At 38.8% G+C, this 27,177-nt stretch overlaps 4 protein-coding genes and 1 long non-coding RNA gene across 7 annotated transcripts in view; 3 read left to right on the top strand and 2 right to left on the bottom strand.

Annotated features, from left to right (window-relative positions):
* LOC138024031 (calmodulin, striated muscle-like) overlaps positions 1-1,887 on the top strand; it is a 7,305-nt gene extending 5,418 nt beyond the window's left edge. Inside the window, exon 5 of the mRNA XM_068871121.1 lies at positions 1-1,887. This exon is cut by the window's left edge and continues 142 nt beyond it. The gene's annotated coding sequence lies outside the window, so the exon portion shown is untranslated.
* Positions 1-5,275, bottom strand: part of LOC138024032 (calmodulin-like) — a 17,048-nt gene extending 11,773 nt beyond the window's left edge. The window contains exon 1 of the mRNA XM_068871122.1: positions 5,162-5,275. The gene's annotated coding sequence lies outside the window, so the exon portion shown is untranslated. The remainder of the gene's footprint in view (positions 1-5,161) is intronic.
* LOC138024030 (potassium voltage-gated channel subfamily A member 2-like) lies at positions 4,345-7,680 on the top strand. The gene has a single exon (XM_068871120.1). The coding sequence runs from the start codon at positions 5,389-5,391 to the stop codon at positions 6,709-6,711; it is 1,323 nt and encodes a 440-aa protein (XP_068727221.1). The 5' UTR covers positions 4,345-5,388; the 3' UTR covers positions 6,712-7,680.
* A 5,920-nt stretch (positions 7,681-13,600) lies between these two features.
* On the top strand, positions 13,601-17,010 carry LOC138023843 (calmodulin-like). The gene is made up of 3 exons (XM_068870927.1): positions 13,601-13,755; positions 14,861-15,082; positions 15,843-17,010. Exons 1-3 carry the CDS (start codon positions 13,698-13,700, stop codon positions 15,878-15,880), a joined length of 318 nt encoding a protein of 105 aa, XP_068727028.1. The 5' UTR covers positions 13,601-13,697; the 3' UTR covers positions 15,881-17,010.
* A 6,157-nt stretch (positions 17,011-23,167) lies between these two features.
* LOC138023723 (uncharacterized) lies at positions 23,168-26,658 on the bottom strand. Of its 3 annotated transcripts, none has more exons than XR_011126779.1 (4): positions 26,473-26,658; positions 26,033-26,261; positions 24,236-25,864; positions 23,168-23,832 (listed from the first exon to the last, which is right to left on the bottom strand). It is a non-coding gene; the product is annotated as an uncharacterized lncRNA (long non-coding RNA). The 3 variants fall into 3 exon arrangements; XR_011126780.1 differs by having other exon boundaries at positions 23,168-24,442; positions 25,053-25,864; XR_011126778.1 differs by having other exon boundaries at positions 23,168-25,864.
* Between the last annotated feature and the right edge of the window lie 519 nt (positions 26,659-27,177).

The raw sequence follows: 27,177 nt of genomic DNA, 5'->3' as shown, positions 1-27,177 counted from the left end.
AAAAACAGTATATGGTATTATTGATAATTTATTGATTATTACCTATTTTGATTGATATTACCCTTGAAGAACTTGATCCTACAATAATTAAATTCCGTTAAATATATAGTTTACATTTGATGTTGTACAACGATTGTCACACAAAACAATCGAACTTGAAATGAAATATTCTTCCTTTCTAAGACTTTCAGTGCCGGGGCGCGCGCTAGCTTTAATGTATGCATGCATGGTGAGTTGAAGTGTAAATGTTGTTTTTTTTTTTTATTAAGTATACACATTACGGTGACTGAGTGCTTATTAAAGTAACAACAGTCATGTAAATCTGCCAGACCATGTATGAATACATTTATCACACACGGGGCAAAATATTATGCTGATTGCCTCAGAGACGGAGGGCATTTTTCTTTAATCACGAGGGCACTTAAGGATTAATTTTACTTGTATTTTCAAAGTTTTCCAAATTGTCCTTGTTGCCTCGCAACTCGGGCAATTTTGTGAAAACTTTGAAAATACAAGAGAAATTAATCCTTAATCGCCCTCGGTCCCATGCGATTACATATAGTAAACACCCACATATATGAACCTAGAATTTAAGAACCTGTTAGGCTAAAGATTTCATTTTCAAGTTAGACCCCCCTTACTTAAGAACCAGCTTAGCCTACAGAATTAACCAGGTTCCTATTTTAGAAAATGGCCTTGAAATCTCAGGTGAATGTAGCCCATTCCAGGCTCCCAGATAGCCAATAATTTTTCGCACGCATTTTTTTATCTTTCCCTACCATCTGGGAACCTGGAACAGGCTAAGGCGATAAGGCGACTGGACCAAATTTAAACTGCAAGGAAGGGTTACGTTTTTTTTTTTTTTTTTGCAAACGTTGGCCGTGTAGCACTTATATTTCAACAGACTTTACTGATTAGAGTGTAATGTGAAGTGCTAGTTTTGTATCCCATATGAGTCATGTGAGCGTTAGCCCTGCTAATGGAAATGGGCCCACACAAGGTCAGAGAAGAACTCTGACCAGGGTGGGAAGAGGTCGGTAGAGCAGGTTCGGTAGAGCAGCGGTGATCTAACCCGAAGGTCGTGGGTTCATTTCCCACCCTGGTCAAAGTTTTTCTCTGAGGGGTTGGCGCAGTGGTAAGATCTCTGCCTTCCAACCCTAAGGTCCCGGGTTCCATTCCCGGTTCTGCCGAGACTGGAATATTTGGCGACCTTCTTTCCCGCTAAAGTTCACTCAGCTTTCCATCCTTCCGAGGTCGGTAAAATGAGTACCAGCATGCATGGACTGCTTAGAAGCGGCTGCAATTTGCGCCTGTATATGCTTCCAGTCCGCTGGGGGTAAATTGATCATTGTAAAGCGCCTTTGAGACGTTATGATAAGGGCGCTATATAAATGCACCACTTTACTTTTTTTTTACTTTTCTCTGTCCTTGTGTGGGGCTATTTCCATTAGAAGGGTAACGCTCACATGGTTCATATGGGGTAGAAAAGTAGCACTTCACTTTACACTCTTATCAGTTAAGTCTGTTCAAATTTAAACTACACAGATCTTGTTCAAAACGTATTTTTCATTGTTATGAAATAGAAAGGTATCAGCGTGCTCATCAGAGGAAATCAGTCTTACCATATGATAGACTATGTATCTTTCCTGGAAATAATAATCAATTTAAGAACCTAGATAGCCCAAGACTACTGTAAATACCATTTTTTATTAGAACCTATTTTGGCTAACTTGGAAAAATCTAGGTTATTATATGCGGGTGTTTACTGCAGTCGGTGCCAAGACATGTTTTTATCGGTCACAAGTATAGTATAGAAATTTTTATTATAACCAGTGAAAAGGCTTAAACATGGAAATAAATAAACAAGGTTCACATTTCTTTACCTTTCTCCGTACCAAATTTATTTTTATGCAAAACAACGAAGCGAGTTTCGACTTTCAGCAAGGTTGGAAGTAGCCTGCGAACGCAGACGTATTTCCGGCGGTCATTTCTCTCCGCCGAAAATACGTCTGCGTTCGCAGGCTAGGTTCGAAGCTACCTATCTATCTCCGGAAATCTTGGGCAACTTTTTGCTTTGTTATTTTGGTAACACAGTCAGTCTGGACATTGACTTACACACCCGCATACACACACATTGGGGGGGGGGGGGGGAGGGGTGGGGATTTTCAAGGCCAATGAACACAATCACGGCAGAACAAAACATTCAACAACAGATGTTAAGAATCTCACTGACTTGGCTATTTACAAGTGCAGCCGAGAAGTCCAACCAGGGACTACCAGGAAGAAATTCAACCAGTGGTCAGAACGTTTCTTGAACCCGGGGATCCCCGGATCTCAAGGCAAGCGCCCTAACCACTGGGCCACATTGCCTGAAAAACCTAAAATAACAATGACCACAACCAGGTTTTCTGAGCCCGCGAGACTGAGCACCCCCAGCAAACCATTACTTTAACGAAAACCGCTGGTAAGCAACTGGTTCTGGTCATTGCTGTCTAAGGTCTTCCACATTGCTTATTGCGCAATACCACTGGAAAAAATCCATCTTTTAGCGCTAAAATAAATGTTGAAATAAGTTTGAAAATGTGCTCCATTCACCTACAAAAAGTTGTCGGCTTGCTTTGATTGCCCAGTTTCCCACTTTTTGTCCCGTTCGACTGCGAAGCCGGTTCTCGGATGTCGAATTTTCAAAAACTCGAACTTGCCGAAGCATTTTATTGAATTTCTGCCGAGCAAAACGATCTCGAGCCTCCGCGAATAGCATTAATAATTTTATTAGACAATCAACAGCATAAAATTATACGCAGCAGGAGCCCCGCAAGTCATTAAGAAAGTAATCGAAGTGAGAGGGGAGGTACAAAACATAAATCCTTAAACACCTAGATATATACTTTGCATTGTCAGTTTAACTCTGCGAAAAAATAAAGTGGGTAACAGCTGAGCAATCATTAGAAGTAAGCCTCATATGTTATGTTATATTTACATCACAGCTGTTTAAACTTATGTGTACCACCCAACTGTCTAATGCACGGAGGAGGCTTGTGGAGTGATGATCTCTCTTTATACTAAAACCCTGACGTTTTCTGGATAAAACCAACATTTTACTGATGCACTTCACATAAACTGACAGTTTGTTCAAAAGACCTCCTTAGCCGGTAGCGTTAAATTTAGCGTACTGCCAATGTTTTGACTTTCGAAAATATTGGGCCCAATTGAGAAACCATTTTTTTACACATAAAAAAGTGTAGCCATGGAGAGCACAACTTTGCTGGAAGAATTTAACGAGTTTGAGATTCCAAGTTTATGTTAATTGCGGTAATAGATTTCTATACAACTTTGCAGGGGCATACAATTAATTCGGTGTCATAAATCAGGTTAGATGTTAAGTGAAAATATGGAAAAAAAGCGGCAATTTTGCTCGACATCCGTGAACGTGTGAATTCGTCCGAAAATACTCGAGATCAATGATCTAAAGAACAACTTTAAGCGAAACTATCAATACAAATAAATTATCTCTAAAATAAATATAAATGAAGTGGAAAATATTGTACAGGGCCGCATTTTTGCTGTCTTGCGTAGACTTTGAAACCAAGTAACAACATATAAATCATAAATGATAAAGCCCGGCTTATATCACTGGCCCCAGTTGTTCAAAAGGTGGATAACGCTGTCCACCGGATGAATCACTATCCACTGGATCATGATAGCGCAATTGGCCCGGGGGGGGGAACTCCCATATGAAACAGACGGGGATGCTCGTCGTCTCGCTTAGGGGTGTAAATTTTGGATTTTGGTCTCGCTTAGGGTGTTCCGGGCAAAGCGCCAATATTTTATGCCACCAAGGTCTCGTTTAGGGTTCCGCGAAGTAACACAGAATTACGCGAAGAGAAACAGAAGTCAAATTTCCTTTTAAATTTTCTTTTTAGATAAAAGCATTCGATGATTATGCCTTTTTATCATTAAAACTCATTGCGTGTCGTATTTTTGTATTTTTAAACGGTCTCTTTTAGGGGTCAAAATTTGCTTAAGCCACGCCTAGATTGGTCTCCTTTAGGGGTTAAATTCAAAATTTCCGACGAGCATCCCCATCTGTTTCATATGGGAGTCCCCCCCCCCCCCCCGGGGCAATTGGTTTCGCTACCACGTGTCCACTGGATAGTGATTTATCCGGCGGATAGCGCTATCCATCGTTCGAGCGACTGGGACCTGATCTCTTGTGAATTTTCCAAATTAATACTGTATTTTATCAAATCAATATTCCATTTTATTTGAAAACTAAATTCGATGTAAACTGGCAACTGGCCCTGGCGCAGGAGCCAATTCGGGAGCTACAAGTGACTTTGAAGGCCCGTCTTTCACGTTGAGTAGATTGGATTTTTTGGATTTCCTTTAACGTGTGGGCCGGCTCAGTGGCAAATAGTTTTGTGAGTAATGGTCAAAACTGTACCCAAGACGTCAAGGTCTGATAATTTCAATCCTTGCACGTCGGTGTTGAATCTCCACGGTAGGGAAAATTCTGCTCAATTTCTCTGTATTCATCAGAAGACATGATGACTTGTTTACTTTTTTCAGTTGCAGTCTACTCTTGTATTATAGATCATTTTCAAACTTAAGTAAACAAGATCTTTTGAATATGTCAAATACTAATCCCTGAGATATGACATTTTAGACATTTAATTCGAACGCGTGACCTGAGACTTAAGTGCATGAATTATACTCTGTATAGTCGCACAGTTCCACTGGAGTAGAGAATCTGTTCATAATTCTTCTCTGTACGTTTTGAGTTGCACGGATCAAAATAGGCGAGTTAGTTCCGTTACATTTGTGTGTTTTGGAGGAGAAATTGGATTAACAAAATTTGCTTTTTTGCGCTGGATACAGTATCCTTCTATCGATACATGGAAGTGTGATCTTCCGGCACGTCTGTCGAAGAAATAATTTAACACTTGTTGTACATTCATGTAACTTGACTTCAATCGACCTTTCTGCAACCAAGACGAATAATCTCAAAAAGTGAACTTTGGAACTCCAAGCGTCGACAGTTGTGAATATCTTTGGAGACCCGTTTGGAAGCACTGTTGTTGCTAAGCTGGTGTCAACACGGTTAACATACGGATGGGCAGCATGAAGCTACATTATTTAATGGTACCGTGCCAATCCCTACCTTGGTTGTGAATGTCTTGGAAAAAACTTTCTCAACGAAAATCCTCCTCTTCGGCGAACTTCACAGAAATACAATGATTTCATATGTTTGATAATGACTCAAGGATCAGTCTTTTACAAAGCAAGGTGAAGGTGATAAAAAAATAGAAAATTTCAAGTCCACTTAGTGAAAAGGTCGAGCAATCACAAAAGCGAGGCGTGTATGTCAAACAGGATTATTGAGCTCACATGTTTAGTATCGAAATGGAAGAGGTAGAGGTGATGTCTAGGACTCAAGATATAGCTGACTTTGAGAACCTCGACCGCGTCGTGATTAATGTATCGGGGATAAAATTCGAGACGTACGAGAATACGTTAGCGAGGCTTCCCCATTCTGTTCTTGGTTCACCAACAAAGAGGGCGCCATACTACCGATCTTCGAGCAACGAATATTTCTTTGAGAGAAACAGAGATGCATTCGACAGCATCTTGTTTTACTACCAATCAGGAGCAACAGATGGCGGGATTCTTGTTAAGCCCGATGGGATACCATGGCAGACATTTGAAGATGACGTCAAGTTCTTTGAACTTGGTCAAGAGGCCGAGGACAAGATAGCTGAATCACAAGCAGAAATAGGATGCTCTGATCATGTTGGGTTTGAGACCGGCAGATCTTCGTCGTGTTGCCAAAACGTTTTGTCAAAAATCGCAGATCTCTTCGAACCAGGCAGAAGACGGTCTCCTTCGTTTTTCTACAGAATGATAGACGTTTGGACAATTTTTATAACAGTTTTTTTCGTTGCTTTGCTGTGCATTAAAACGATTCCTTACGTCAGAAATGTCCTTACTCTCAACAGCTGCTGTAATCAAACAGGAGAAGACGTGGAAAAGATCAGCTTCTTTTTGTCCTTCAGTGAAAAACTTTGCGTTTCTTGGTTTGCCCTGGAATATGTAATTAGAACGTTTTGCGCACTTGACAAGAAAATGTATGTGTTTTCAGTGCAAGGTATTTTTGACTTACTGTCGTTCTTGCCTTATCTTCTTCTCATCATCGTCTTAGAGTTAATATCCACCGATACAAAAACAAATGTTCTAAAGCGTATTCTACTATTTGCGATGGTCTTCTCAATATTCAAGTTAACACGTTTCTCGTTGGGCCTTCAAATACTGCTCAAAACCTTAAATGCATGCGTCAAGGAAATTGCCTTTTTATTTCTTTGCGTGGTAGTTACCTTGGTGCTATTTTCGTCCATGGTCTATTACTGTGAGACTACTGACCAGTCGACCATATTCACAAGTATTCCAGACACATTTTGGTTCATCATTGTTACCATGACAACCGTGGGATATGGTGACGTCACGCCAACGACAATAGCAGGAAAAATTTTCAGCGCCCTTTGCGCTGTATGCGGTGTCTGCTGTATTTTAGCGATTCCGTCGACGATAATTGTCTCAAATTTCAATTTCTTCTACTTGAAGGAAAAAGCAAGGCCAAAGCAACAAAAGAGATCAAAACCCGGGATCGCAGGGCGACAAAAGTTGTTAACCAGATTCCGTACGTTTTCTCTATAAAGCTGATATCGTAATTGGTTGATAGAGAGAAATAAGTATCTGAATTCAATGTAATCATAAGTTAATGTGCGTTCTGAATCCTTGACACGATTTTTATTCAGATTTAGGAACAACTCAGTGAGGTACCAGAAAAAGAAGTGGTCAAAATGGTAATTCGTCAAAGTCAATGCATGACCAAAAGTGTGGAATAACCTCAGCCTGGCAACAAGTACTCACTAATGTGACCTGACATTAAGTCAAGTCAAGTCAAGTCAATTTTATGCAACTCACGCAGAATATTATGTACATAAAGTTAGGATAATTTTACGATATTGTTTTAACAAAATAATGAATACAAAACATACTGTAGAATAGAAACCAGAATATCATGTTTTCGCGCGTAAGCTCAATTGGTATTTCATTGGTGTTTAGAGCAGTTTTCAATTGAGTGTCAGCAGTTTAAGGCCTCAATAGAACATTTATTTATATACTTTGGTTTATGATTACTTCACTCAGTGATTGGTTCAAAGTTCTCGCGCCATTTTTTCAACCAATCAGAGGTGAAACCAAAACCAATCGTGGCTTGCGCGTGCACATTTTCCCGCGCTTTGTGTCGGTTACGTGTAATTACTTCGAGTTTTGATTGGTTTACTGGATTGTCTCCGTCCTTTTTGATTGGCCAAAGTAATTACTTTGGTTTTGAAACTCGCTCTATATAATAAAAAGGAGTAATCTGCTTCACATCAAGAGGTGCGATTGAACACACTTACTTTATCAGTTTTGGTTGCTCATCATGAAAGCCTCTCGAATTTGAGAACAATGTCAGCTAATTAACAATTATTCCATGAGTGCGCATTGGATATGAGGTGATGAATAGCCCGGCAACGAGGCGCATAGCGCCGAGTTGGCTATAAGGGCCTCATATCCAATATAAGTACGAATGGAATAATTGTTTTAGTATATACTTCACAATTAAAACATTAAGGTAAACATTTGTGTTGTTATTACATGATCGTAAAATGGGGAAAATTATCGACAGCGAGAATGAACTTTTGAACTTCACAGTTGAATATTCACCGATAATCACTGAGCCTGAGGCGAATAATTGTTTTAGTACAAATACACAGGTGATTATTTCAAAAAAGAGAAAAAAAAAACATTTCAACGCGAAATCATCTTCACTTATAGTGGCAAAACGACAACTGGCAGCCATTTTCGTCCGTCGAGGTGATTAGCGGCTGATAATCCGAGATAGCGAGCCAATGAGAGCGCGCGATTTTGTATAATCACCTGTGTATTTATACTAGTCGCTGAGATCCGAGATTTGGCGAGCCAATCAGAAAGCTAGAAACGGAATAACCGGGGGTTGAGTATGTACTATGTAGAAACAATGATGTTGAATATAGTTTCGTACCTCGTACCTCCCAAAACACACTACTCATATGGACCAAAGAATTGTATCTAGAGACATAAAAATCGACAAGCAATGAAGCAGGCTAAATTTAGCGATGTCCACTGTACAACGTGATTGGTTTAGACGGTGCTTGATCATCAGCTGGACATTGATTTATACTGTGGATACTGTTATCCATCTTTTGAACAACCGAAAAGGCCAAAACCCTCTCACTCTGCAGAGTGCGAGCATATTTACTTCATCGATATACACAGCGCGAGCGCGAGGGTTTGTCGTCTGCAACACAAATACACGATTGATGACGTTTGTAAGCCATTTAGGAATCGGTACAGCACTCGTCTGTAAGATTTTGGTCCAACTGCCATGGAACAACTGGAGAGCAATGCACTAAGTCTTACAACAATAATGAAGTAAGAATGTTCTCGTTACATGAAAAGAATGATTGTATTACTCGACGGCTTCGTTAACTACTCCTTTGAGCTATGAACTTCAAAATTGCAGATAGCTCATCATTTCTTGATCTATATAAGACGCAGCCGCCCAATCGTGTATTTTGATCCAACCTCGACAGCCATGGTAATGGGTAATACCTGCGCCCTATTCACAAATTTGATTTGGAAGCTTGAAGGAGTACTTACAAACTTAATATCTTACAAAGTCTTGCTTCTAGTAATGGGAGGAGACTTTGCTTAACTAAAATGGTTGGTTGAATAAAACGGCTATTTGAGCTACTTTGACAATTGCCGCGCACCCCCCAATGTTGGACATTTCTAGCTCGATTTTATAAATGTAATCCAACGTATAACACAGAGCGTTGTGTCATTCTATGGTTAATTCAAGTACGTAACGGAAAATTTTATTTCAATGTCTTCGTGAGTACTTGACACTCCAAAATAGATTTAACTTAACTTTAGTATGGGCTGTTCGACTCGTAATGTCTCCTTCCGTACAGTTTTATGAAATTGCCAAAAAACTGGCCATAGATCTTTGCTAATTTTTTCACTGCATGAAGACTCCATTCTCAGCAAATGTATGAAATAAAAAATGGGGGTCACCTTACTCGTTCAGGAGAAATGGCCATTCCTTGACGGATTAGGCTTGGCGTCAATGAAAATCCGCCATTTTATCGATGTGCCCGCGCTAATGTTGCAAGAAATTATACGCAGTAGGGTTGCGCAATGCATGCAAAACCAGGGAATCGCTATCTTGCTTTAATTTGTCAATTAGATGGCCGGACAATTCTTGCATGGTTTGCATCCTCGTGAAAAGACGGTCATGTTGGTGAACAGAACAATAGAAAATGGCCCCACAAGTTTTGTATAATAAAAGAGTCGAACTCCCAATAGACATTTTAATGCACGGTCCTGTACACCAACATAGCCGACGTGAGGTCAGATGGAAACCATCAATTCAAACTTTTAAAGTCAATAACTTTATTTTGTCTTAAAAACTGTAAAGGCAATAACTTTATTTTGTCTCAAAAACTGATCGAAAGGGACGAAGTCGAACGTGATTCTTTGGTTTATATGTTACCACCTGCTCCACCGAAGCCGAAATTGGATGGAATCTGGAGACTTGTTCGAATCGATGAAAGGGACAAGAAAACAAATCAGCTCTCAACGACTATGACATGGGTGGTAAGTGAGGTCAGCGGTTTCCGGTTTAAAAGTGCACGCGCATGCTATGTGTGTTCCTCGTTTATGCTTGTGATTTTCTTCGAGCGAGACACACCCATAAAATGTTGATGTACTACCCGGTTCGTCCTACTAATAATCAAACGCACATTCAATGATACAATCAATTTAAATCCGCGCCCACCTTCTTTGACAAGGTTTCGCCTTTAATCTTCATCCATAACTTGCATAATTTTTTTGTCTAAAGTGAAAAATTGATACATCGTAAATCAGTTTATGCCATCCAAGTAAACAATTATTTACCGCAGTGCACGGGGAAAAGGTGAATATTCACCTACAACTCGTTAGTAAATGTAATTCACGGATCCCGTGATCCCTCATACAGAGAGGCATATAGTGTTCTTTCCTTGTCGATTTCTAGTCCATCTTCCTTTTCCTTAATGAAATTAAAAAGCTAGACACCTCGCTAGTAAATGTAATTCACGGATCCCGTGATCCCTCATACAGAGAGGCATGTAGTGTTCTTTCCTTGTCGATTTCTAGTCCATCTTCCTTTTCCTTAATGAAATTAAAAGGTTAGAGATTGTCTTTGGGTTGCAGGACTTGCGTAGTGGTGAGAGCATTCCGACGCCTCCCACCAATCTGTCCGGTGTTCGATTCCCTGACTCGGCGTCATTTGTGGATTGAGTTTGTTGGTTCTCTACTCTGCTCCAAGAGGTTTTTCTCCGGGTACTCCGGTTTTCATCTCTTCTCAAAAACCAACATTTGATTGGATTTGCGTTAATTTGTTGATTTCAATTTACAGTGTCCTCAATTAATTAATGCTCCCGCGGTAGAAGACTAGACACTTAAATAAAGTTTCTTGCTTACTTTAAACACCAGACTCAAATAGTTGCTTATCCCACTAATCCTAAAAATAAAATAACTTTAATTTATGTACTTATTGATTATTGATTCATTTCTTTATATCGTCGAGTTTTATCTCACCTCAGCTGAAAAATAATATGTCCCGTTATTGGTATGCAACTTGCAACTTCACGGAGTCTCTGCATGACCTCGACTTGAGATATTCGTATCATTCATCTCCAGTTCAATTTCTTATTACTGTGCAATCTTGCATTTTAGGACATTTCAAGGAACATTGCTCACGTCTCCCGGATCAAACGCTGTTCTTCAGACACTAAGTATTAATAACAGGTTAGGATGTTGCAAAAGATTTGATCTAGTTTAAGGAGGCTCGAAAGGGTTTCAACACTTAGAAGACTCTCTGTTTAGATCGAGTAACGCTACAACACTGTATCACGTAACAGTAATGTTATGGTACCATATGAAACACCGATTATTTCCAAACAAGATGCGATCATTATTGTGATGTAATAAGTTACCATGGCAACGGGAACGTCCTGCAAAAACACCCTTTATTTTGTCTTTAGTTGCTTATATCTCAAAACAAATTTGATGAGCCCCCATTTTTTATTTCTGAAAAGTAATCAGAATAGCATGGTGAAATTTTCGGCAAAGTTTAAAAAAATTCTGTCCATTGGATTAAGAGCCACCTTAATTTTGTGATTTTTTAAAGGTAGTTCTGAATCCTCTATAAAACAACAACAACAACAACAAACAGACACACACAACTAATAGCCAAAATAGTTAAAATCCAATGTCATTTATTCTGTCTTTAATGTAGTTAATAGAAAAAACTGCAACAAAAAGTACGGAAATTTGAATTCAACATAGATCACCTTATACTCGAAAACATTACCTCAGCCTTGATATACCAATTGGAGCTATTAGTGTCTCATTCGTTGATAGCTTACACCTTTCTCTTCACACTTATATTAAGCTAATTAATTACCTTATTTTTGTACTAATTCGATGCTAATTGTCTCTGTTTCAGATGACCGAGGAAAAAGTGTTGTATCATCAAAATTATTTCATTTTTTGAATACTGTACCAGGCAAATGCTTAAATTAAAATTACCTGGCTATAATGTTAATAAAACCTACTTTAACAAACAAAATTCAGCCTTTATCTGTAAGTTCATTTCCTTCTTTCTTTCCTTTTCTTTTTCTTGTTCTTGTTATTGTTCTTCTTCTTCTTCTTCTTCTTCTTCTCGACCTTGTTGTAACGCTAATAAGCCTTACTAACCTCGCTACAACGAGCAAATTTCAAAATGAGGGTAGTAGATCTAATTAACGTAAATACAAAATAATGTAAAGGCGGTCGACATTTATGAAAGTGGTCTATTGTTATCATTATTATTGGTTATCATTATTATTATCATCACATCATCAAACGACATGTGTCGTACATTTTAACACTTCTCTTGGCTTTCCTGTACCACGAGAAAAAAAAAAGAATAGAAAGATCCAGCAAAGGCCGCATTCTATAAATGGTTTGAATGGGAGATCCCCTTGAACGTTCAATTCCAATCTGTATAGGCTTTTCTTTGATCCCCTACCCCTCAGGAAGAGCTAATACTCAGGTTATCCCAATATGCTTTCTTAGGCAGGCTCTTTCATGTTGTTCAAGTACAAGACTGAAGCAAAATTCCCTGTCGGCGTAAGGCTCTTTCCTGAATCTGATAAATCCTTATCGCGCGCAATACCAGAGCTTGTTGTATTTTTGGTACGTAATACGTACATTATACACTCGTAGATATTAATGGTGTTAAATTATAAAAACAACATTCAATCGGCGCCCTCGCTTAAATTAAACAGCGATTTAGCTTCTAAAGCCGCCCCATTGCGTAGGATTGCGACCTACTGTTGCGATTAAAATTGATTTTATTTCATGGAGCCTATAATTAAAATGCAACTAAATTAAAAATACAAAGCAATGACATCCGCTGTTTAATGAAGTAGGCTGAAACCTTTAAATCCTTAAATCATGATTCTTATCACAAATTCCCTGTGTTCACTATGATAGCAACAGGAAGCTACCGAGAACGCCACGCCGACGAAGACCATTGTAGCCCAGTCAAAAATTTTGCCATTTGAACAGATTGAGGTTTTTTTTATTTGGTCCATTCTTGATAGCTGTTTTTTCATCCCGGAAACCGGACCGAATTTTTCCGTGTGGACAACATACGAAATTCATTGATGACCAGGACAGGTGCTTCTTCTCTAAGGTTAGGGAGTCTTTCCTGTCTTTTCAACCAACGATGTGGAACCACGATACCCTTACTTTGAAAAGTCGGTTTGTTAACCTTTAGAAAGAAGCAAAAACAGTAAAATAAAAAGTTTTATACGGTCAACCCCTCCCTTTTGAAGATACAGAGAAAACTATGTCGCTCGAAATTTGCCCGGCAATAACATCATGATCTACATCTACGTGCACCAGCACTCGGCAAAGTCTCCTTTAGTTAGCTTTTGCTTATGTTTGGTTTTACATTCGTGTCCTCATACACCACAAAGATCTTTGAGACATCACTGCCAAGCCGTCAACATTTTTTTGTTGGAAACGCACGGCAGTCCGTTAGCGGGGACATTCAAAGCAAAAACATCGTTTATTTTTTAATCGGGTTTTCTGATGTCAAAATAAAAATGAAATGTTTGACCACGCCTATTGGTTCGATTATGACTATTTTCCTTCAATAATTCCTGTCCGAGCTGAATGCCTTATCAAATGAGAATAAATTATTCGTATAAGTAATCCAGTTTTAGTTTAAAAATCTTGCGCCGCGTCATGATAAAATCTGATCTTAGCGTCTTGAAAGCAAAAGCTTAGTTAACTTTCGCATAATAATTTGTGGGATCCAATACGTGATTGAGGAGGTGTAAAAACAAACACACCTGCCTCAAAGTGATTGCGTCACCGGATTAGCCGAGGGCGTCTATTTGGAATCACTTATGACGTCAGTGAGCATTACGGCAGATGAAGGGAGAAACCCGTTGAAAAACACTTTAAAATGGCCGATACAAAACATCAAACTCACTTTAATTGAAACAGAGCTTTCGATGACAACTTTCCACTACAACGAAAACATGGCAAAGAAACAGAGAAAAGTGAACTCTGGTGAGTTTGGTTGACGTATTTTTTCTAATATCAGAAAAAGCTTTGCGCTCGATTGTAATGTTATTCACAACCGATTTGACTTACTGGCTTGTGACGTCACCTAGCCAAAGATGAAGAAAAACCATGCTCTTAAACAAGAAGTCATTACAACACATAGATTATGATTAGCAACGAAGACCGCACAGAAAAAAGGCAATTTAGTGAAATTAGGCGAGTTTTTTGGCTTGGTCACTAAAATGTGCCGGTCGGAATGAAGTATTTTTTTTTATTGAAAGACAATGAGATATTAAATGGCCATTTGTGTGAGAAACATGAAAACCCCCAATAATTTTGCACGAATTGAAAAGTTGTGTGGTCTTCAACTTTAAAGTATCATACCACTTAGCAGTTTTGAATGATCCAGCACACTCTTACCGCCTCAAAAGTTGCACACACTCTGGCTTACCGCTCAGTAGCTTTCATTCAAATGGTCACACACAGACTCAAGAGTTAGAACCACCTTGTTTAGCATAATAAACATCACCAAGGGAAAGCACTGCTCAGTAACTTTCATTTGAGGGGTCACCCTTAAGGATTTTACAGCCACAGACTCAAAAGTTAGAACCACCTTTTAGAGCATAATAAACAGCACCATAGGAAAATACTCCTCAGTAGCTTTCATTCGAATTGTCGCACTTTAGGATTCATCCACGGACTCAAAAGTTAGAACCACCTTGTACAGCCTAATAAACAGCACCATAGGAAAGTACTGCTCAGTAGCTTTCATTTGAATGGTCACACTTTAGGATTTCACCCACAGAGTCAAGAGATAGAACCACCTTGCACAGCATAACAAACAGCACCACAGGAAAGTACTGCTCAGTAGCTTTCATTTGAATGGTCACACTTTAGGATTTACCACACAGAGTCAAAAGATAGAATCACCTTGTACATCATAATAAATAGCACCACAGGAAAGTACTGCTTAGTAGCTTTCATTTGAATGGTCATCTCTTTAGCATATAAAATATGACAGCATGGGAATTAAAGTGGTAGTGTTCGTAATCGCAATTTAAGTCTTACTTATTTAGATGCCTGTTAAGAAACCGAGTAATCGTCTTTCCAGGGTGTGCTGACTGTGTGCAAGACACTGAGACAACCACAGATGAACTTCTCATTGATATGACGCTTGCAGTTAGAGTCTTCGATACTGACCACAAAGGATACATTGAATCAGCGGATTTACGTTTCATAATATTAAATATGGACTACAGCATACCACGAGATGAGCTGAATGAATTAATAAAAAGTTCCAATTTGGATCAAGATAAAAAGATCTCATACCAAGGTGAGACAAACGGTTCTATTGTCACTATTGAAACAGACAAAAAAGGTTTCTTAATAGGATTCATGATGACGATAAATAATGTCAGTTATCAAAGTCGAATCATATACCAACACTGTTCAAGTAAAGTTAAGCAATGGGATTACAGGAAACTTTCAAGCCAATTTTAATTAATTAATTATTAGTTAATTAATTAATACATAGTTCATTACCCTATCTCCGTAGAGGCTTTTCAGTGCCAATGAAACGAAATTAGAGAACAACAACAACAAAAAGCTTTATGAATCCCATCTGTCCGGAGGCCGCAACAAGTTGGTTAATGGGCCCTTTGCATGAAACTGTCACATGGTATAAAATATGCCCTGCTGGATGGCAAGCTACGCACTGGGACATCCAAAACATAGAAAAGTCATTCTTGGCTGGTTGAAATTGTTTTGTTTTGGAGGCTGTTGCATACCTTTTTGCCATCTAGTATGGTGGATTTTGTACAATGTGACAGTATCGTGCAAAGAGCCCATTACAAGTGTAACCGAGATGTTGAAATAGAGGCTACCTGGATGAAGTTCAACGAGTGGTCAAAACGGGTCTTAAACCCGAGATGTCCACAAACCAAGGCAAGCGCCGTAATCACTGGGCTACAATGCCTCCTTACTGTTAAATCAGTAACAATAATTTTCGACTTCCGTGAAACCTATCGCACTTAAAGCTGCCGGTCTACGGCCGCAAGGTAATTTCTCATTGCCTGTTTGTTCTTATTTTGTAGAATTTCTTGCCCTTCTCATGCCAATCAGAAAAAAATGACATCAAAGTTAACTGCTGAGTGTCAAGTGAAGTGAACCATCCATTCATCAGTGATTCATGGCAAGACTTAAAGGACTTTGTTGGAGAAAAACTGAAAGGCACCGTCAGAACTGACGTTGCAAACCGTTGAGTTACAAACTCATGATTTTAATTTACTATTCATGATCGTTGATTCCAAATGAATTCAACCCAGTCAAATTTTTGACGTATATGTTAAAAATGACCATACTCTTGGACGATGATTTGCAACTGATATAAGCTCCTTTCGATGAATTTCGAACTGAAAATAAATACTGGCTGAGAAAATTGTCCCATGTTCTGACTTCAATCCTTGACAAGTGAATGGAACGTAATAAATGAATGGGATAACAACGCTGAACAAGTGGCTGAAACAGAGTTACAGAACATGATTAAGGAAAGATATTGCTATTAAATTAGAAACGAGCACATTAAATCGTTGATGCCATTGCCAAAATTATTCAATTTAGTCTTCTTTATTCTTCCAAGCCTCGATGACCAGGCTAAATATTCTAAATAAACTGCGGGATGATCTGTGTCCTATGCGAGAAAACTAGACACAGTTCTTATGTTACGTTTATGCTCGTATCAATCACATTAACCCCCTAATATCTGAGCAACACATCTTAAAATTCCATCTTTTCGAATCAATATCCGAAAATTCTGTCCGACTCCCACTGTTTCTGGAATGACGTTCCTATTTCTATTCCAACTAAACCAAACAAGAAACCTTGAAGAAAGATCTGTTCGAATTATAACCAAATATGATTGTTTTGCTCAGACGCATGTACTTTTCACAATATTGCTTTATCTTGTGACTGCGTGGGTACCCTGTGTTTGCATGTCTTTAAAGTTAAAGTTTATTTTGTATTTGCTCTTTTCTTTCTTTTCTTTTCCCGCGAAATAAAAAATATATCTCCCTTAAAGATAAAAAATCTTGTAATCTATAACGTAAGGCTAGTATTAGTCTGAACTATTTTGTGCTTTTCTCCCTCTTTATGTCGTCTTAGTTTATACAGTCTTGTAATGTAACGGTTATGGAGACAAACAAATATAATTAAAATAAATAAATACGTTAATGCTTGTAGAATCAACTGAAATGCCAATTCCTTGCAAAAACCAGCATCTTTTTTTTTTTCGTATGGTACGTATCGGAGAGCCAGAGCATTTACGCATGCGCAGACGAAATGTTTGAACAAGCGAGAAAGGGGGACCAGTTGCATTACCTCTGGACATCGCGCCAAAGCGTCGAACCTGACGATTCATCCCGGGATTTCGACCCGCGCACCGTTTTCGGACGCGGTTGGCCTTCCTCCCGGAAGGCGGGGTTTGAAATGTCGGCCCCTGTACCATATAAGGCAGATCTCTTTCTTACACACAGCTCAGTTCCGCCCTTGTCAAGTTAACGTAAGATTTCGATCGCTTAAAGATTCTTCGAAAAAAGTCGTTGTATCTTTCATATGGTAAGCACTGGAGTCGCGCATTACAAAGTGTACGCTCTCGCCCTTCTAACGGTAACATACGTACATATATACATAAACTTATTTCATCTCGAATATCAGAGTAGCCACAAGAACTAATATCTTCGAAACATTACATTTAAAGCTAAAATAAATTACATATGTGGGAGGCGCGGTGGCCTCATGGTTAGTGCGCTCGACACCGGATCGAGTGGTCTGGGTTCGGGGCCTGGCCGGGGACATTGTGTTGTGTTTTTGGGCAAGACACTTTACTCTCAGGGTGCCTCTCTTCACCCAGGTGTATAAATGGGTACCGGCGTAATGCTGGGGGTAACCCTGCGATGGACTAGCATTCCATCCAGGGGGGAGTGTAAATACTCCTAGTCGCTTGATGCTACGGAAACCGGAGATAAGCGCCGGCCTGATGAGCCTTCTGGCTCGTAAGCAGAGACTTTACCTTTACCTTTACATCACATATACGGATATATAACTAAATATATAATATTTCAAGATACATTAATTTATTAAAACGAACAACCGCTATGCAAAATGCGGCCCTGGATTCTCATTTTCAAACCTGTAAACTCAGTGGTACGGATAAAATCAGGTAGCGCATTTCACAACTTAACTGATAAGTAAGAAAACTAATTAAGGCCATAACTGGTTGTTCTAGGTTTTCTAAGGACAGAATCATATAATTTTCCGAAGATCACAAGAAGAAGACCGGAGAAAAAACTTCAATTTTTTATATAAGCAGGAAAATCATTAAAAAACAGATCTTAATTTATACCGAAATATGAGGACATTTTGGATGCACTTATTGCATGGAGATGTAGAGTTTGACTTTTGTGAGAACAACATCGTAAGGGGACAGGTAATCTCAGTATTCTCTTGGGGTGCGTTCGATTGACCGTATTCCGGAATAAGAACACGTGGAGTGATGATTTAAAACCTTACGTTTTGGCGTTTTTAAGCAACAAGGATGATAAAGATATGTTTAAAATAGCATTTTAGCGGGTGTTTGACAATTTTAATGTAAATGTCCGCAAAAACGAAGGATTTCTGACTCCTATTCCATGTATTCTTATTCCGGAATACGGTCAATCGAACACCCCCTAATTTAGCCCTTATAGTTTTGCCGTATTGCGCGCACCACAAAAATACCAGGCAGAGAAGCATTTATCAAAATGTGGTAAAATAGACGCTTTGTAAATCTTAAGTATAAGGTGTCCCTAGGTATAACGCATCATAACGTTAAATTGATTATTAATCTTTTTGCTGACATTTCATATATGACCAGAAAAATCCAGATTATTGTCCATTTCCATTCGCAAAGATCACTAATGTATCCTTTACAGGGGATGAAAAGTTATGTTATCACCAAGTAATAGACCCTGGTTTTTGCTCTCATTAACCAACAAACCATTTTCTATGTATGTACCACTGATTGGCTTCTCTGCCATTATGAAATAAACAAGTATCTAAAACTATTGAATCGATGTGGGAGTAATAAGGCTGCGGGACACCACGCCTGACTCTTTCCCAGCTGGAGCAGGTGTTCCCAACCTTAACTCTCCGAGATCTGCCAGAGAGATAGTTCCTCAGTAAAGCGCAACTTGCATCGTTCATACCGTAAGCTTTAATATTGGAGAGCAGAACTGGATACTAAATTACATCAAACGCTTTAGAGAGATCCATAGAGACAATCGCAAGAAGCTCACCTCTATCACGCATCGCCCTCCACTCTTCTGTCAACTTCAGCAAGGAGGTCTCACAACTATGCAACGGAACGGTTCGGGGATTGCGCAGTGGTGAGAGCATTCGCCTCCCACCAATGTGCTCCGGTTTCGATCCCCAGAGTCGGCGTCATATGTGGGTTGAGTTTGTTGGTTCTCTACTCTGCACCGAGAGGTTTTTCTCCGGGTACTCCGGGCCGGTTTTCCCCTCTCCTCAAAAACCAAATTTGACTTGATTTGCGTTAACTGTTGATTTATCCCCGACCATTTCAAAATTATTGAGGGAAACCCGTTCAGTTCCGCGAACAATTCCAATCAACACGCTCCTATTTGGTTAAAGTTCAATTCAATAATCGTTGCTGTCAACACAAATAGCCTTTGAAATGTATTTTATTGTGGACAAAAAAATAGTTTAAATCTGAAAGAAGATTCTCTTGTAAATTTGCTTGCTCTGGATAAGCAACTGTTAACCAATCAGGATCAAGTAATAATGCCCTCTTGATTACCAGAAGTGTCTTCGTGATCAAGGAAAAATGCCCACCGTCTCAGGCAATCAGCATTCAGTAATTTTGCCCCGAATGTGATAAGAAATTATAACCCATCCATTACTTTTCGGGTGATTTTATTGGCTAATTTACGTCGCGCGGTCCAAACTCACGAGACAGTTATCATGCAGTAAACCAGTTTGCGTCGATATTTGCCCTGCGAAATGCTGTTGCCAACATTTCAGTTGAAAAGAAACAAAGCCAGCGGAAAAAAAGTAATCATGTTTCGAAAAACAGACTAAGATGTCCCTTTCGTCGCTTCCGTAGGTTCCTCAATGTTTTTTACTAATTTCCACCATAAATGAACATTAGACGCCGAATATTAAAAAAATAACAGTTCAGGAGAATGACGACAAAAATTGAAAAAACGACACCCCGACCCCGGGTTATGGCTGCTACCCTATCGCACCGGACAGCTGTGGTGTATAAACTGGCAGATAGCAGCAACTTAAATTCAAGTAAAATTCGATCTTGTTGGGTTTGATTTGAAAGTTATGAAATTAAAATCTCATGGCTTTTTTACAGTGAAGGGTGAGGTAGCCCGAATGGGTGGAGTAAATCGCCTATCCATAGACTCCTTGATTTCACCTCAGAAAGAGGGGACACCAGTGTAGACGAGTTGCCCTGTCTGCTCTCTTGAGTTGGCCACCTTTTTGCCTGGAAAACTTACCAAAATATTATAGCCAATTACCCAAGTTCCAGGCGTTAAGGTCATCTCTACAGAACAAAAATAAAAAGGCATTTCAAGGCAGAAAAAAAGAAAAATGAAACTGAATTCCGATGTTTTTCTTTTTAGTAGTAAACTTTGCGAGTTTTTTAAATCTCAGGCTCCAAATTTATAAAAATGCCAGCCGCAGACAATTCCCGCCATTTTCTGGTAACCAATTAGAGTACCATGAGACAATATCAACTAGCCAACCAAAGATCAGTATTTTCCCCACGTGATGTTGAGTGGCAGTTCCGCGCGCTTTTCAAGCCGCTACCAAAAATTCATAGAACAACTTCTGATGCGAAACGAAATAAATTTTACTCTTTTTGTCCTTGATAAAACCAAGTTTTTGGGCCGAGCAAGATAAAAACAACAGCCTTGGTATTACAAATGTTCTGAGTTAATATGGCAGATGATTCTTGAGGTAAGTTTCTTTCAAGTTTACGTCGTGAAAGTTGGTAACATTAGAGGGTAGGAGTTTCGCAAACATGACACAATTTTCCCCCTTTTTGTGACCTTTTCAAGTGGTTAACTCAGTTCTCTTTTATTTTCATGAAGTGGTTTCTTTTGCTTCTAGTTAAAAAAGTTCGTGGTGTAAATTCACTTGGAAAAATGCAATTTAAACTCTTTCACTAATTTTTGCAAACACGCGACATTGAAACAATAGGCTTAATTTTGTTATTACGTGACTTTTAACTCTTTCAGGCGGCAAATAAAAGCAAAAAAGGAAATAGTTTTCTGTACATTAAAGCTTCAACTGCTTCCGAGCAATTCTCAGGTAAAATTCTTTTTTTTACGAGATTTCAGTTTCTTTAATTAAACCTCCAACAATTTCTGCGTAAATTCTGGAAAAACAGGATAAATAATTAAGCATTCAATGATAGAACATGGTCTACCAACTATGGATAGAAGGATATTCACGGTTTCGGAAGTACAAAAATAAATTTATTCCCCAGAACGTTTGACTCTTGACTCGATGAATCTTTTCCTTCACGTTTGGTTTAGCACCTCAGTAAAAATATAATTAATTCACTTTTTCGGTGATATTAGTGAAAGCTTGACAGAAAAACACTTCGTAAGTTCTTACAAGAAGTTTTAGTTACGGCAATAACGGCCAGGCAATTGAATGACACTATAAAATAATTTTGCTTTTCGTGCCCTTGCGAAGTCATACAACTTTCAGCTGCCAAATAAACAAAACGTTTTCGCGGGAGTTTTATTGTTAAGAGAGACGAGAGAACACAACTGCAAGAACTTCGACAATTTTAAAAATTGGAAATTAATTCGTTGATAATGATGTTGAACACATAACTTTGCTGTTAATATTTCTTGTTAAACGCTTTCCATCAGCATTTTTACCGCTTAAATGGACTCGATATGCGGCTCACTCACTCTACTGTCATGGGCTGACCATTTAACTTTTGTTCCATTTTTTTTGTGCACCAATTCTAAAATAAAATGCCAAAGCTATTTCCTTGAGTTTATTTGTGCACAATATTTCCCAAATTTTCGTGAATTGCTTAAAAAAATATCGGGAATACCCCACCCTCAAACATTCAACGGATGGTCTCTTATCACCCTTATCTTGAAATATACGGTAACATAATATACAGCAAAGATTTGAATTTCAACTTGGGATGGGTGGGAAGGGGGAGTGGGGACGGGGGAAGTGAGAGCAGGGTTAGCACAATTGTGAGAGCAGTCACCTCCCACCAATGGGTTTGTCTGTTTTCTACTCTGCTTCGAGGTTTTTCAACCGGTACTCCGGTTTTGACCTCTCATGCACACAAAAGCAATAATTTGCTTCATCTGCTTTAAATTGATTTAGTTCGGTGGAGCACCTGTTCTTAGCTTAGTGAAACTGAGACTTGATAAATATAGTGATTATTTATTATTATTACGATTATTATTATTATCATCATCATCATCATCATCATCATTACTATCACTATTACTATTATTGAGGTTTTTTATCTGCATTAGAAGGGGGCGTGGCTGGAGAAAAGGATAAAGGCTTGCACCTGTAAATATGTTAGTTCGACCCCTACCATATTTGTATGGGTAATCTAATGGTGACGAATGAAATTAGGGAATAATTTGACGCGCGTTTTGTCCAAAATCAAATACTTTATTTGATTTTGGACAAAATGCAAGTGAAATTATTCCCTAGTTTCACGAGTATACCATTTGATTAGCTATTAAAACCCATTGACTCCCAGGGGGTTCCCCATTGACGAGTAAAATCGTCTGGCATTAGACAGAGTAAAATACTAAGTCTGGCTGGTTTAGGGGTGAATGGGTTAACCCATTGACTCCTAGGGGTTCCCCATTGACGAGTAAAATCGTCTGGCACTAGACAGAGTAAAATACTAAGTCTGGCTGGTTTAGGGGTGAATGGGTTAACCCATTGACTCCTAGGGGTTCCCCATTGACGAGTAAAATCGTCTGGCATTAGACAGAGTAAAATACTAAGTCTGGCTGGTTTAGGGGTGAATGGGTTAACCCATTGACTCCTAGGGGTTCCCCATTGACGAGTAAAATCGTCTGGCATTAAACAGAGTAAAATACTAAGTCTGGCCGGTTTAGGCCGGTTTGGGTGTTAAAGGGTTAATTAATGAGTGATTAATATCATAAGCGACAAATTACCTTCATAAGGCGGCATTTTGGCATTGTAGGAAAAGTTGTCATGGCAACATTATAATCATAAAGTAACGCTGAAATTTCGCGCCAAGATTAACGAGTAATTTGTCACCCATGTTATTATATATCGAGAAAAACTACATTGAAAACCAAATAATTAGACAAAATAAAGCGTATCACACATTGTTAAGAAAAGCTTTTATTCACCATTTTAAAAAGTGAAATCTTTGGCCACTTGAAATACAAGATTACTTTCACCTTCATAACCACAACTCTGTAAGGCAACAGCATCTTGGAGATGACAAGAGGATATAGACCTCTTTCATAATGGCAGCCAAATGAAGTATTCCTCAGTTGTAATGCTAATAAGCCTTTCTAGCCTCGCTATGACGTGCAACATTCAAAAGAATATTCATTTCAAAATGAGGGCACTAGGTCTAATAAGCAAGTCTAAGTGCGAAGTTTTTGTTGTGAAAATTAGTTTTCATTCATATGTAAAGTAGAACTAGTTACCATTACGAAAACTTCGCATTTAGACTCGCTTCGAAGAAGAGGCAGACATGAACTCCGAAATGGCCCATTAACATAAACACAAAAGAATGTGAAGGTGATCGCCATTTATGAAAATAGCCTATACAGTACACTGAAATAATAAATAAGCAATCTAAAAAAATCAACTTAAGCTGGTAAACATTTTGCTCAGAATAAATAAATTAATAGTCTTGATAGAACATTTACAAGTACAAATCCAAATGCAAAAACAATCAGTTCTCCAAGATAGCCAGATTTCACTCTGATCTGCATTCTCCTTATTACACTGACCGCACTTTCAGCCCTTTCTTATCTAAAGAGAATAAGCCATTAAACTAATTTAGATCACCATTATTATTTCTGGTCGCACTACTCTGGCTGTGATGACAAGAACCATTTTCACATTTTAAACTGGAACAAGTTCATGAGGAAAGGGGAATTTGCATGTACAAGGGATTCTTAGCCAAACAGGTTCTTAAAAAATTAGTTTCTTATATGTGGGCAGGTGTGTTCACCAGGTCAGTAAAATTTGAGATGAGAAAAGGTTATGAAACAAATGGCCGGACATTTTGTCCGGTGGTTTCCCTTTCCATGTCCAGTACTTTGATGCCAATATTTGAGGGGTTTGTTATAAATTCTTATTAATAATTTATCATAATATCAATATTTATTATTATAATTTATTATCATATATTATAATATAATTTTTTACTTACTTTTTAAAGAGAATTTGAGTCAACTCCAGCCTTGCCTGGAAAACTGATTCTTGGGTTCCAGAAACACTGGAAACAGCGTTTCTGATTTTTCTTTTTAACAATTTCCAGGGGGGGGGGGGGAGGGGGGGCATGCCACAAGCCCCCCCTATGTAGCTTGTGCCTTTGGCGCTCTCAAGGCGCCTTGTGGCACCAAAACTGTTGAAAACCCTGGGGAGGTAAAACATGGGGAAAGAACTGGAGGAAAATTTTGAAGAAACCCTAACCCTGTATTAAAGCTATTCATCTGCAAAACATTTGTAAATGGCTGGGGTTGTTTCAGAATTGTTAAAACAATAACTTGTGACCTGTAAAATATGCCTACTGCATTCCAAACAGATTAATTACCAATTTTTCCTTGAGCCTGAATAGACCTTACCCCTTATGCATCACAGTTCTTTTTTTGAGTGACTACTGAAACATTGCATTCTGATATTTATAGTATAGTCACTCAAAAACAAGAATTTTGATGAGTGGCTACATACAGTCATATCGACTATATTATAAAAAAATCATCAAAGAAACTTTACTCCTTACACTTACTAAAGAGATCTGTGGTTGAAACTGAAAACATCTTAAAGGTCTATCTGTCTACTATTCGTCCTGTTCTGGAATATGCTATACCGATCTGGCAATCAATTCCTGATTATCTGTCGGATAGAGTTGAGTCTATACAAAGGAGAGCCCTGAGGATAATATACCCAGAAGCTGAAAGCTATGACCAGTCCCTTAGGGTGGCAAAACTTGAGACACTAGCAAGTAGATGCATATCATTATGTACCAAGTATATGAACAATATCAAGGCATCAGAATCCCATCCTCTACACAAACTACTACCAAGGAAACATAATAGAGACACTGGCTACCACTTAAGAGAAAAACAGGACGAAACATATCTGTTCCATAATCATACTGCCTGTCGAACCGATCACAGTCAGAACTTTTTCATGTTCAAATATTTTTAGACATGTATATTTTTTTTATTTTATCTTATGTAAATATTGTAAATATAGCTCATTAATTCAGTGTTTTGATACTGCAAGAGAGTTCAATAAACCATTATTATTATTATTATTATTATTATTATTATTAATAAGGGGTAAGCCCTATTGAAGACAATAATAACAAAATAGCCAAAATGACATTAAGTTGGCTGCATCCCATCTTGTATCCAACAAGGAAATGGCTTTTGGCAAACTCTGCCTTGTTTCATTTGTCAATTAAGCTTGGCTTACACAGCAAAATATTCCAGCCACTCGCAAGCAAAAAATTCCTCAAACTTTACCATGAAAGCACAATGGCTGGCAACATAGATTCAGTGAGATAAGAAACTTGAAGAATTAATTCAAAAAACACAACCTTCACAATTTTAATCTTATATTTTCAGGTCATTGCCTCCAAAGGAGCCAGCATAACTTCCAGCTTTGATTGCAGGCTACCTAATCATCACCACAAGTCACAAAAAAGAAAATCATCACAAGGCAGCAACTTGCAGCCACACCAGATCCTACCAAAATGCTTGTCCGTCCACTATCTCCTGAAAACAGCAAACTCAAAATTCAGCTTCTGCAACACAGATCTTCACTTTCCAACCTGAAACAGTAAGTGCACTGTTATGTGAGTTGGGCTTTGGAAGATTATAATAATTAAGCTCTGGTTGAACCTTGCAAAGCATACTTTGCAAACACGTGCATTCCACCAGAAATTAATTGCTTTCTTCATTCGGCTTCAATTAATCATAGTTAGATTAGTTAGTGAGACCTGTGGTGTGGGATGGCTCCTCCCCTTAGGCACCTATTAATTAAGCTTGGGTTGCTTTGCAGTTCATTTGGCCCCCAAATGGACTTCTTCAAATGGCTTCTTCAGTCCTGTCGAGTATTCTAAATCAGTTTCTTCAGCTTTCTTTTGGCTCAAAGGACCACAATTTTGTCTTCCAGTACTTTGACCTCAGGTCACCTGGTTCGTCAAATGGACTTCCTGAAATGTTCTTCTGCAAATGAAGAAACATAGAACATATAAAAGTGAAAATCCACATGCAAAAACAAGCATTTCTACAAGATAGTGATATTTAATCCTCGGTATGCATTCTCCTTACTACACTGACTGCGTTTCAGCCCTTATTTCTCTCAATAAAATAAGCCATTAAACAAAATTTAGATCACTATCATTATTTCTGGTTACACTGTTATTCTCTTACTTACATTATACCGTTCCTTTGACACGAGGATCACAGAGAAAAAAGGACAATTTTGTCGCGAATTTTCTATAACAAAAACTTGTTCAGAAATCTAAAGTATACGTTAACTGCACACAACAGGGTTACTGCTTAGTATCTGGCTAGAAATCGTCTTATCACTTTTTCCTCCGGTCACGCTTCAGCCATTTGGGGCCAGCCTCGTGCTTCTCAAGTTCCCTCCTTCACGCTCAAACGAATTCTGGGTAATTCTGCCATTTTAAGAGTCCGGCCAACCAGTCCTACCAGTACAGCTTTTAGCTTTCAAAATTAGGTAGGTACGTCCTGAAATTCGTGTACAGAAGGGCCAGAGAGACAACTTCACTCGCGAACCGCCATGTTAACAACTAAGAATTTTAGGCGTCCCAGTCTGCACGAACTCCATCCCTCACCTCTGTCTCCAGAAGACCAGACACGCACAGTTCCTACACCTACGTTTATGCCTGTACAATCAACTAAAATGTCAATTCCTTGCAAAAACCAGCATCTTTTTTTGGTATGCTACGTATCGGAGAGCCAGACCATTTGCGCATACGCTGACGGAATGTTTGAGCAAGAGAGAAAAATGCAGTACCTCCAGACGTGGCGCTGGAGCCTCGTACCAAACGAGTCATCCCGGGATTTCGGCCCGTGCGATCGCTTTTGGACGCAGTTGGCCCTTCGCTGCTTTCTG

The sequence above is a fragment of the Montipora capricornis genome, chromosome 11 (genome assembly GCF_036669925.1).
Source record: "Montipora capricornis isolate CH-2021 chromosome 11, ASM3666992v2, whole genome shotgun sequence".
NCBI lineage: Eukaryota > Metazoa > Cnidaria > Anthozoa > Scleractinia > Acroporidae > Montipora > Montipora capricornis.
This window is presented reverse-complemented; position numbering and strand designations above follow the sequence as displayed.

Excerpts from the sequence above, each read along its gene's own strand:
- LOC138023843 (XM_068870927.1), top strand. The coding sequence starts at position 13,698 with ATGACAACTTTCCACTACAACGAAAACATGGCAAAGAAACAGAGAAAA. Across the intron at positions 13,756-14,860 it reads ACAGAGAAAAGTGAACTCTG|GGTGTGCTGACTGTGTGCAA; the intron begins GTGAGTTTGGTT and ends TCGTCTTTCCAG. Across the intron at positions 15,083-15,842 it reads TAAAAAGATCTCATACCAAG|AATTTCTTGCCCTTCTCATG; the intron begins GTGAGACAAACG and ends CTTATTTTGTAG.
- LOC138024030 (XM_068871120.1), top strand. The coding sequence starts at position 5,389 with ATGTTTAGTATCGAAATGGAAGAGGTAGAGGTGATGTCTAGGACTCAA.